Raw genomic sequence first — 11,193 nt, 5'->3', positions numbered from 1 at the left:
GGTCGCGACCATCCACGAATTACAATAGACTTTCTTGTTGGCTTTCATCGATCACACTTAGGCAATGCTGTTACGGATTGGTGATGTTACACATATCGATGTAGAGTATCGTCCTCTCGATTCGACCTGTCGAATATTTCAATGATTCGACACTTTTCACACGAAACACGTATTGTTAGGCAACAACTGTGCGCGTATGCGACGTTTTACGAAAAAAAAAAACGAAAAATCATCGATCGTCCAAAAATCCACCTTGATTCGAACAGATCGCGAGTCTTATGAAAGTTCGAGTTAAGCGACGACGTTGATTCCACAGGCGAGAAAGACACATTGCTTCCGTCGTAGCTCGAGATCTTTGATACGGAGGAAACAATCGTACCCTCGGCGTGTATCTTCTATTTCATTTCCTCGCGTCAATTATATTTCGCCGCTGAGAAATATAAGACGGAGGAAACGTGCGTCGCTCTAACTTCCGTCGGCCCCCTAAAAGACATTCCCCAGTTACGGGGAATACTATCATTCCCATCACGTCCATACTCCCCAGTGAAAGTACTTAAAGTCATCAAGACCCGGGGAATACCGAATAAGTGTTCACTTATAGTGATAAACGAGCGTCGATGTTGTATAATTCGTGATTACGCGTAAACGAGGCGTGCTCGAATTTCTTGAAACGTTCGAAATGTCACTGCTGGTTGCGCCACGTAACTCTTTCATCTCCGTTAGATAACACCGGCCGATCGGTCGGTCGCCTGTAAGTTTCTACAAATTTCGCGACTAGTCCTTAGAATTCGTCATTTTCATCGTATCTGACATAATGCGTCGCGTTCTTTATTCATGCACACGTTTGCAGCTAATGGACGGACGCAGGATAACGACGTCAACTTCTATCACAATGACCTCATGCTAGCCTAAATTGTGCCGCTGAAAATTGCAACGCCAAACTGCACACCGATGACATCACTTGCTTCTGTTTCTGGTCTCGCTACATTCGCAACAGGAAGTCTACAACGCGTTGGTCTACACAACTTCGAGATGCGTTCTCGTATTAGAGATGAGACTGCAGATGCATTTCTAATGGGACAGCAACTATGAAACATACGGGATACATTGTATTGTAAACGCAAACATCGAGTGTGGATGGAATTCGAATCCATCGGTCCTTTATCGACTGTCCCGTGCTTCTTTCCTATCGTATGCAAATAGGTATACGTCTTATTCAGACAGGATCGAAGATTGGGAGCTAGAGGTGTAGAGAAATTCCAGAGACATATTTATCTTTCATTATTTTCTGTATTTAACATGGTAAGATACAATGGAAACGTTGGTATCAATACACGCGGTAGGAGAACGTGTGTACGTTGAAAAAATAGAGCGGTGACGAAATCAGTACTGTTGATAATCGGATGAAATTTCAGCTATTGGGCGTGTTCCGTGTTCGCTTAAACTAAAGAAACGTAAACGTCTCGATTGAGAATCGTCGCGGTTGCCATGATCGTGTCCTTAGTCTTAATCTCCAGAGTTCCTCGACGTAGCATCCAGTTTCCTTGGCTTAATAGTAGTACGAGCTGTAGTAGTACGGATAGCTGCGGTAGGCATAAGGCACGCCATAACTAGCACTGTAGGCGAGTGGTGTGTACGCAAGTGGTGCAGAATAGCTGCTGAGCAATATTCCTCTTTTGTCTCTTGGTCCGTCTGGGATAGCACCGGGGTTCAGCAACGGTTTGATATTTTCGGGCTCGACCGGCGTCTCTATGGCGAGAGCTACAGCGAAGAGAGCCAAGAGAAGGATAGCCTGAAAAGTAGATTAATGATGGTTTTCAATGATGGTTGGTTCGTTCAATTGAATAAGATCGAGCAGTGGTTGGCAGGTGAATGGAGGACCTCCGTGTGTACGTTTCTTGCAACTTCTAACGAACAGTATCTGATCGTTATCTTTATCTCTATAATCCTAATTGAACTACACGAATTATCGAGTTTCACTGCGAGCTGCATGAAATTTTCATCTGGCGTGTATCTACGACATTGACCGACACAAGATTACAGGTAAGTACCACTCGTTATCCTGGCAAAAGGAGGAGTGCAGTTATAATTTCGTGCAAAGGTAGCAATGTGATAAAATTCTTCCTGTTATTAGACAATTTGTCGACAACAGATTACAGTGATCTTACAGAAAAAGAAAATGGTGAAATTAGCGATAATATCGGTATAAGAAAGAAGCTGCTGTACACTGTGTATGGTACTTACAACGAATGACTTCATGGTTGATAGACTTAGCGAATCTTTAGAGATGAACTCGTTGGATAAACTGGAACTGAGTGATGCTCTTGCTTTTTGGTGGATACCTTATATACCCAGCGGCAAGATCGTCCTATGCGCGTCATCCGCCGATTGATCAATGCACGAGGACACACGCGTGTCATGCGTGTGCGGTAGCCGATGTGTGCGTGAGCCGGTGGATGTTGCATGGGGTTGTTACACGTCCTATTGTTTACGAAGTCGCATACGTAACTCGCTTGTACGTGTGTTGTCGGAGACGACGAGGTCTGCTAAGGAATCTCGTTCACGTATTCCCAAAGCAGTCCCCTTGTACAACCTCCGATGCACGGCACGCGGGTGAAACAAGGGACCTTGGCAATCGGCCAAATACGGACGAAAGTGTTTTACTACATACGACGTAATATCGTTGCCTTGTGCACCACGATACAATTCCTAACGAGTTCTATGAACTTGAACAAACGTAATAACAAACCGTATCGTTTCAACAAACATACGCCATTTTACGTGCGATCCTTACTCTGAAAAACGATTCCCGGCGAAGTGTGCGTGGAAAAAGAGAGAAAAAATGATGGCATATTTGCACAAGATTTAAGGAAAAATATTTTTCAACCAGATCTCTCTGGAACACAAGAAAAACAGGCCTCCTGTGTTTTAGGAGGAAAACCGGCAATGGAATTTTTACGGAATTCATCGTTGGTCACATGTGTATTAAACATTGTTTTCGCTTGAGCTCGGGAATAGAACGCACTCGACGTCAGACGTAGAGAAGAGAGTCTCTGGATATAGGAATAGGGTTATAATATTTGAAAGAAACATTTTTCTTATTTTAGTGGTACTATTTTCAATGTATTTCTCGCTGTGGATATTGTGAAAAATCGAATGAAAAAATCAAACGCTTGTCACGATCGAAGGGCATGCCCTTGGTGCTTTGAATCTAAATTTCAGGGGAAAACCCGGTCATTGCCTAATGTTCTACGCATGCGTCTCGCCAGAGTCTGGCAAATCAGTCGACGACCGTTTGCATACCGATTCCACTGGTGTTCTGAATACGTCTGGATTTTCAATGAGTAGTTTTTTATTCGATGCGTTTTTACCTTTTCTTTTTGTACAACTCGAATCTGATCAACATCGGGAATACTATTCCGAGAAGTTAGATCGAAGCAACAAATTTCTCGTGTTTTGTTTAATCCGGTCTTTCGACGGTGCATAGACACAAAGACTGGTTTTCAAATTTGAAAAAGTGAACGGTGACAGTTTTAGACATTTTATACTTTCAACATTCTTTTGTGTCTGAAGAGGAACTAATTTAACGAAGTGACGTCTGGCTTTATTTTAATGTGTGTTCTTCGGTGTTAAAAAAAATCCGAATGGTCTCACCAAGTTTCTCACTATCGTTTTCTAGAATTCAGCAATTTTTTTTCTCCCAGCTTCTTGTTTGTCGTTTTAGAGAGAGGTAGCTTTTTGGTAGACGTGAAGTGAATTTATTCGGCAAATTTATCGATAATTATTCGTGTGTGTTATACGCGTTTGCAACACGCTTCGATCGTTCTCACGGATACCTATATCGTTATCCGGTTCGTAGATGATAATTCTTTGTAATCGCTGCATTTAATATGGTAATAGTATTCGTTCATTTTTATGATTAATAGAATCGAATTACACATAGTGAAACAACTATGGCACCATGGATTCATATCACTTTGTGATCCGCTTATACGGTTGAAAGAAAATGGGAACGCGGCATCTTTTTACCTAATTAATAATCTCGATGCAATTTATTGGTCTTTGCGGCTTCGCTTTCGAATCCTTCCTGGGCACACGTATCGACACCCTCGAAATATTTTCTCATGAATTTTAATGGAATAAACTTAATCACAGTTATAAAAGCTACCGTAGCTAATTTATCGATACGATATATGTGAAAAAGGATAATACAAGTAGGAATAATTATTATTACAAGTAATGATAATTCGCTCGTTTATTTATTATTTATTACAATGTAGTACACATTACAATGATACAATAGTTTGCATATATCTCCAATTGGTAAAATCCTTCATCAGTAACCTGTAACGTAAAAAAAAAACAGCTGTAAAAGATCTTTTCTCTTTTAATTGATGAATAGAAAAGACGTGTTCAATTTTCAGATAGAGCTAATAAAGTGAAATCATTAAAATCATTAAGATAAAATCATTCATCATTACAATACTTTACATAATTGAAATATAATACTTTAAAGAAAGATGGTTTTACCTGTTGTTAAAAACTGGTAACTTTCTTTTGCTCCAATATTCGCTACTTTTTTTTCGTTCTGCAAAAGAAGGCAATCTTTTATTTTCCTTAGAGATTCAATATATTATGGTTTATAAACCATTAAATTTTTTTCTCAGAGGTAGTGACGAAATGTAATATGCATGTATCATTAATTATCAAACATATCTATATGGATACATCATCGAAGATTCAGGCTAAAATATATTTACATAAAGGAAAATATATACTCACTAATATATAAAGTTAAGAGTCCCTACATATTTCCGAGGCATTTGCAACAAGCAATAAAATTCTGGAAAAGCAAGAAAAAAGAGATACGTATAATTTCGGTCATTCGGTGTAACTATGAATTCATTATAAAAATACTCATAAAATTGATTCGTTTTCTAATTCAGAAATGCTTACCCATCACGGTTATGTTAAGGTTCTGCAACATTTCGATTTAATCGCGCATCCAGATACCTGCATTCTGTAACAAAACAATGAGCTACAGAAAAATCTACATGCGTTATGTTACACGTTTTACATTAGGTTGTAAAATTATCAGATAGGGGCGAAAGACAAGTACCCTTGTGTCTTCAAGATTAGTCAGTTGAACTATGTATTCATCATATGTATTTAACTTGAATCGATATATTTTAGAGACTACTAGTGTGAAAGAAGCTTTACTAATGTACTGCATTCCAGAAATACAAAGAATATAAAGCGATCGTAAGTTCAACTAACAAACGTCAGCATCGATTGATATTCCGACAACTCGATGAAACTTGAGACGTAGTTAAATTACATACTTGGGTAGCAGGAAATTCTGTCCTTACCTCCTGGAATTTCCGTGAATTCGTTCGTTCCAATGTTCGACACGCATATGCTTTCATGCCTGATTAATTCATGACTGATCATATTTCTTCCGACGAAAATATACGAAATATACGCTCACGTGTGTAATAATGTTCAACTGCATTTATCGAATATTGTTTAATGTTCTGAAATGTAAAACACATAGTAACTATACGAACGTTCATTCGGGCAGAATAAAATTATTTTTATATAAAAAAAATAATCAGATAGGGGCGAAAGACTAATTTCTCGTGTATCATCAATGCGATTCAGTTGAACTATGTACTCATCATTCGATATATGTTAGAAAATAATAAATATTTTTTAATATATTGAACAAAGACATACCAATTTATCAAGACTTTTCGAACTTTCCTTGAACAAAAATTCTGGGCACGTCGATTTTTTCTTTCAAATTCACAGTTCGTCTGTGCACATAATTACATGTTAAAACTTTAAATCCAATTGACTCGAATAGATTTGATACTTCTTCCAGAGAAAAGTAATACGATCTGTAATAAAAACGATCGTGAATTCAACGTTTCGATAAGAATGAAATCAGAAGAGTAAAAAAAAATGTACCTAGTTCCATCTTGTCTCATGTAAAAATTCTCACCGATTTTATGCCCAGGTTTAAATCTTAACTGAGCCATATCATACAAGCCATAATCTCTGAACAGCACAACTCCGCCATTATTAAGAACGTCGTACAAATTCTGCGCAACTCTGAAACGTAATAAATTTTTTAATAAATCGTCAACGATTATCGGCACGTGGAATAGCAAACAGACTGCTCACTTTCTAAACTTTTCTGGATGAATGGCCGATAAAACGAATATTAAAGTTGCTACGTTTACCGGGCAGTCCACGTGGCGGAAACAGTTTTCCACGGTAATATCCGTTTGAAAAATCTCCATTTTTTCTGAATCATACAGCGTATGATTCTGCGAACAATTGTAATAATAATGAAGGAATGCGAATATAAATGCATCGATTAGAGAAAAGAATATATTTTATACCTTCGTTAATTCCACGGCTCTAGGAGAGAAATCACAGGCGAATATTTTTCGAAATTTCGACCCATCCTCGATTAACGGATACAGAAAATTTCCAACGCCACATCCAACTTCCAGCAGAACATTTTCATTCTCTCTCGTACCCAAGCCTAGCAACTCATTGAACTCCCTGATAGTCCAATGACGGTCTTTAAAGAATCTAGTATCGTTTCTTTTGTAAAATAAATCCCAGTGCTTTTTCGCATCTTTTTCCAATTGATTGGCTCGAAATTCCGAGACTAATCGCGAGTCCTGTGCTTGTATCTTTTCGATTTCTTCTTGCGTGAGATGCTTCGCCACGTGGCCTACATACTCACTGCTACCTTCCATCGATTCAGCCATTTTCCCGAACTCCGTTATGGGCTCGAAATTCCGAGACTAATCGCGAGTCCTGTGCTTGTATCTTTTCGATTTCTTCTTGCGTGAGTTGCTTCGCCACGTGGCCTACATACTCACTGCTACCTTCCATCGATTCAGCCATTTTCCCGAACTTCGTTATGGAAAGAATCTCGCGAATAACGAGATCGTGACGCGTACGTTTTACGAATCTTTTCGATCGGACCAGTATATTTTACCGAAATTATACGAAACATTTACACGTGTATGAGGTAACGATTATCGAAATACAGTACTATACCATAGAAGAACCTCCCACCTTCGAGTTCCAAAAGGAAGTGAACGAGAGGCACATGCGTAGCATGGACACCATCCCACCATGGCGCGCACTATACCTAACCTAGTAACATCAGGGCTGCCATAATACACTGGAAAAATGAAAATCTCTATTCGCGTTGCTTTCCAGAAATTCGATCATCGCAACGAGGTTCCAACACGTTAAAATGATTGGAGACGATCAGCGGAAATGTATATTACCTGTAATTGTCGCGTAAAAATTCTATCCGTGCAATCACTTTTAATATCGCCGCAATTACGTTCTCTCGCCGTGTAAATGAACATAGTGTTATTGTTATACGTTTAAATCGACGTAACACGTATTATTCGAGCAATATATCTTAATTAACGTAACTTTTCGTCCATGGGGGTTAATTTCATTTTACGAGACAATGAATGTAATCGGTATGAATTCCACGCGTGGACTTATTCGTGAAATTAATATGCGGTCCTCGTTCAAAATGAATATTTTCTGCCTGCGTACAGCATTGTCACACAATGACACAGTACTGAAAGGGGTTAGTCGTGACTGAAATTTATCCGATGCTTCAGCTACTTGCTTCGTTTAAGGCTCATAATTGAGATCTATAAAATATAACGTAATGAAAGAAGTGTATTATTCCCCGAAAATAATCGTTATTAAACGTCCATCTACATACAGTTCGATTACATGCAATTTGGCATCGAAAGTGCTTCCTTTCAACTTATCAGATATTTTACCAATATTAAAACCGTTTATCGTTACATGGAAATAATACCCGTAATTTTCGCGATGCTCATCGACACAATCGTTACATTTTGATAATTCCAATACTCCATTATCCTGTCTTACGTGTTCGCTTTATCATTTACCGTATTACGATTTACGAGTGTCTCGTAATTTGCAAATAGAACGAGGTCAAAGGAAAATTCATCGATCAAATAGTATGTAGGTCATTGCGGACCAGAATTTTGTCGAGGGCTTGACGGAAGATATGACGATAGATTAACCGAATGAAATGAAAAACACGTTTCGCAACTCCCAGTCGTTAGTGATTCTTCAAATAATACATTTTGCGGCTTGTACACTGTTACGGAACTTTTACGATTTTGCAAAATAAATTTTCTCCCTCGATCCATCCTGGAAAACGTGTGCAACCTCGTTACAGCGTTCTACGCGTAAAATACGTGTAATTGAAGAAACAATTAAGACTAGGTTTACGGACATTCCTTATATACCTATCTAACCTAACCTAACCTCTCTCTACAAATTCTCTCAAATTGACGCGTGAACGAAACCGCATATATTTTCTTTAAAAAGCAACTTATTTTATTTAAAAACAACATATTATATACTATTAACTTATAAATGAATGATAATATGAATAATATATTTATAGAAAATTTACAATAAGCATAAGTGGTCAAAACGACGCGTCCCGTTAAAAGAGAGAAGAAAAGTTAATCGATACATGGTAAAACAGATCAAAATGGTCTACACCGTAGCCAGGCATTAAGGTTTTCCGATTTACGTAATTTCAAATGCCTCTCCGCCTTTCTCATTACGCGACCAGCCAACTCACCCCTTTTCTTCCTGGCGAAATTGATTACGCGAATGAGTTCTCAGAAATTCTGTCGCGATATTTTTGTTTTATCCGCCGCGGGTGGAGTAGAAGAAGAGAGAACAAGGCGCTAGTGGAGGGGGGGAGAAAAAAAAAGAAACGATCCACTCTATCTTCATGCGAATGGGAACTCCGCGGCGATAAAAAGCGAGAAAAGAAGAGAGTCGCGAACAGCGTAGCCTTAAGCGAATTAAAATTAATTTTTTTCCTCACCCCACTGGAAAACGGTAAAACCTCGCCTTCTTTCACGGTGAATTCAGAACTTTTATTACGAATGTTCCTATTTCACCGGTCGGTAACCAGAACGAATGTCCTCGCGCCGATATTTTACGCCGCCCCAGCCCGGGAAAGCTAAAGAATTTTCCTCGGAGTTTGTCGTATATACCTTTTCCATTCTTCCCTCGAAACTAGCGAAATTGCATTATCAAACTAACATACCGAAACTACGTAATTCGATCCCTTATAAGCTCATTTTCGGGAGGAGAGAAGCTCGCTGTATATTCGCGAAGGAATTCGTGGCACGTTAAATGGCCGAATTCTTTCGAAATGAACGCTAAACAGAGGTCTCTTGTAAGATAGAAAAGCGACGCGCCATCGTCGTCTGCTGGCTGTTGGGTTCGGTGGAGTCTCGAGGAGCGTCGAGGAGCGATAGACACGGGGCAACGTAATTGTAGGCGCGGCGAAGATGCTTCGACCGTGCCTTTTCCATTTGTCGAGGCAGCCAACGTCGAAGCATCTTATACCGTTCGTCCTCGTGGGCATTCCAAGCGGGAATTCTCGAAAGCCAGTTGTGCGGTAGAAACACGCGTCGCGGCCTGCCGCTCGCCGGTACTTTCGACTGCTCGTAAAACCGCCGTTTTCTCGCTTTGTGCCGTTTTCGTGTGCGCCGAATTTACCTGCCAACGGGCCACCGACCAATACCAAACTACCTGGACTGTTTCACCTCGACCTCTGCGGGTCTTACGGTCGAATCCAGGTAAGTTCATCTATCGCCTTTCTACATCTCTGCTTTTGTCTCGTTGTCCATCGATCCACGATATTTACACTTGGAAAAATGAAGAAGAAAAAACGTGTCTATCGAGACAGTAGTGTGTGCAATTTTTGGTATATTTGTCATACCGTTATTTGTCACGTAAAAATTTTATTTCTGCTTACTGGTATGATGAACGTATCACAGAGCTCGAGAAGTATTATCTACGGCGTTTAAGTGCTATTGCGTGTATACACTGCTGGTCTAGAGGAACGAAGAAATGATATTGAAGATAGTTTCAGAGACACTAAGTGTCCTGATAACGACGTGCTTATAGAAAATTCACGATTACCATCGGGAGCATCGCATTCGTAACTGCAATGAAGTGATAAGTTAATTAAGTGCGAAGTAGAGCGCGGATTTAAAAGAAAACCGAGTGGCGCGTGACGTGTAAAAAAAAAATTGCACGCAGAGGCATGCATACTGAAACGATGATCACGGACCCTATCATTTTCCCGGAGGCGTTCTTTTCGCGTTCGTTGGAAAACACCAATTCATAATTAACGCCAGTCTTTCGAAAGTAGAGTGAGAGCTACGCCCGTTATCGTCCTTTTTCGAAATCTTTCCTAACAACGCCCTAAAAAAACAGAAACATCGGGAAAAAAAAAACGAAGAAATGTTGCGAAAACGTCGAGGTTCATGCGAACTTTTGCACAACAGGTGCCCCCATCGATCGATCGAGGATCTCAGCAACAGTCTCGTTCCGTTGACACGGTTCGCCAGCAACGATAATCGAAGGTTTCGAAGCGGAAGCAACGATCCTCGCTTAACAGCTAATCGAAACAAAGGAGCTGTTCGAGCCGCACGTTGCAACGATACATTCGTGCGGCAAAAGCTCTCTCCGTCGCCCCTTGATTCTTCTCTATAGTTACAGCCGCTGAGAATGTTCGCGCAGGAAAAAAAAAGAGAAAAGTATCCATGTTTATGGTCGCGCGATACACCCGATATACTTCTCTTAAGAACGTTACGACACGAGAACTTTCGGTCGTCGTAAACATTTATTGACACGAGAGAAACTGTACAATGCGACGGAATTCTTTCGCATTCCTAAACGAACGTATGCTCGTTCCTCAGCTTTCCAGCTAGCGGCAGGAAAAGTGCTCGACCTAAACTTTCTAAGCGGGTATCGCTGCCTGTGGTCACTATAAACGATGTACATATGTATCTCTAGACGTCTATGTGTAACGTGTTCACACGGGGCGTGAACTCGTAAAATAGAACTCGAGGGATTGATAGCGTTGCGTAATCGCCTCGAAATCGCTCGATTCCGACTGCCTTGCGTAACGGTAGTCTAATCGATTCCAGTTTTGCTAGAATTTCAGCGTGAAAAATGTCAACGTGGACAATTTCATTCCGCTTGCGACACAGATTTCGTGTTGTTGAAAATATTTTGTCCGGTGTAAGCAGAGAAACACCTCCCGCTTTGCGTGATCTAGGTAGGAAAAGC

The 11,193-nt window shown here is 40.1% G+C and overlaps 3 protein-coding genes across 3 annotated transcripts in view; 1 reads left to right on the top strand and 2 right to left on the bottom strand.

Annotated features, from left to right (window-relative positions):
• Window positions 1-1,326: 1,326 nt before the first annotated feature.
• Window positions 1,327-2,301, bottom strand: LOC108570085. The gene is made up of 2 exons (XM_017931874.1): window positions 2,245-2,301; window positions 1,327-1,792 (listed from the first exon to the last, which is right to left on the bottom strand). The coding sequence occupies exons 1-2, from the start codon at window positions 2,257-2,259 to the stop codon at window positions 1,550-1,552; spliced, it is 258 nt and encodes an 85-aa protein (XP_017787363.1). The 5' UTR covers window positions 2,260-2,301; the 3' UTR covers window positions 1,327-1,549.
• Window positions 2,302-5,485: 3,184 nt separating this feature from the next.
• On the bottom strand, window positions 5,486-6,785 carry LOC108570082 (methyltransferase-like protein 6). The gene is made up of 5 exons (XM_017931871.1): window positions 6,408-6,785; window positions 6,187-6,332; window positions 5,971-6,114; window positions 5,737-5,900; window positions 5,486-5,534 (listed from the first exon to the last, which is right to left on the bottom strand). Exons 1-4 carry the CDS (start codon window positions 6,783-6,785, stop codon window positions 5,744-5,746), a joined length of 825 nt encoding a protein of 274 aa, XP_017787360.1. The 3' UTR covers window positions 5,486-5,534; window positions 5,737-5,743.
• Window positions 6,786-9,438: 2,653 nt separating this feature from the next.
• The window catches only part of LOC108570081 (D-beta-hydroxybutyrate dehydrogenase, mitochondrial), a 17,239-nt gene continuing 15,484 nt past the window's right edge, over window positions 9,439-11,193 (top strand). The window contains exon 1 of the mRNA XM_017931870.1: window positions 9,439-9,692. The gene's annotated coding sequence lies outside the window, so the exon portion shown is untranslated. The remainder of the gene's footprint in view (window positions 9,693-11,193) is intronic.

This window comes from Habropoda laboriosa, unplaced genomic scaffold (assembly GCF_001263275.1).
Source record: "Habropoda laboriosa isolate 0110345459 unplaced genomic scaffold, ASM126327v1 scaffold9, whole genome shotgun sequence".
Taxonomy (NCBI): domain Eukaryota; kingdom Metazoa; phylum Arthropoda; class Insecta; order Hymenoptera; family Apidae; genus Habropoda; species Habropoda laboriosa.
This window is presented reverse-complemented; position numbering and strand designations above follow the sequence as displayed.

Bases quoted from the DNA above. Each gene is read 5' to 3' on its own strand.
- LOC108570082 (XM_017931871.1), bottom strand. From the start codon at position 6,785: ATGGCTGAATCGATGGAAGGTAGCAGTGAGTATGTAGGCCACGTGGCG. The intron at 6,115-6,186 runs GTGAGCAGTCTG...ATTACGTTTCAG, and splicing joins CATCCAGAAAAGTTTAGAAA to AGTTGCGCAGAATTTGTACG. The intron at 5,901-5,970 runs GTACATTTTTTT...TTTTTATTACAG, and splicing joins ATGAGACAAGATGGAACTAG to ATCGTATTACTTTTCTCTGG.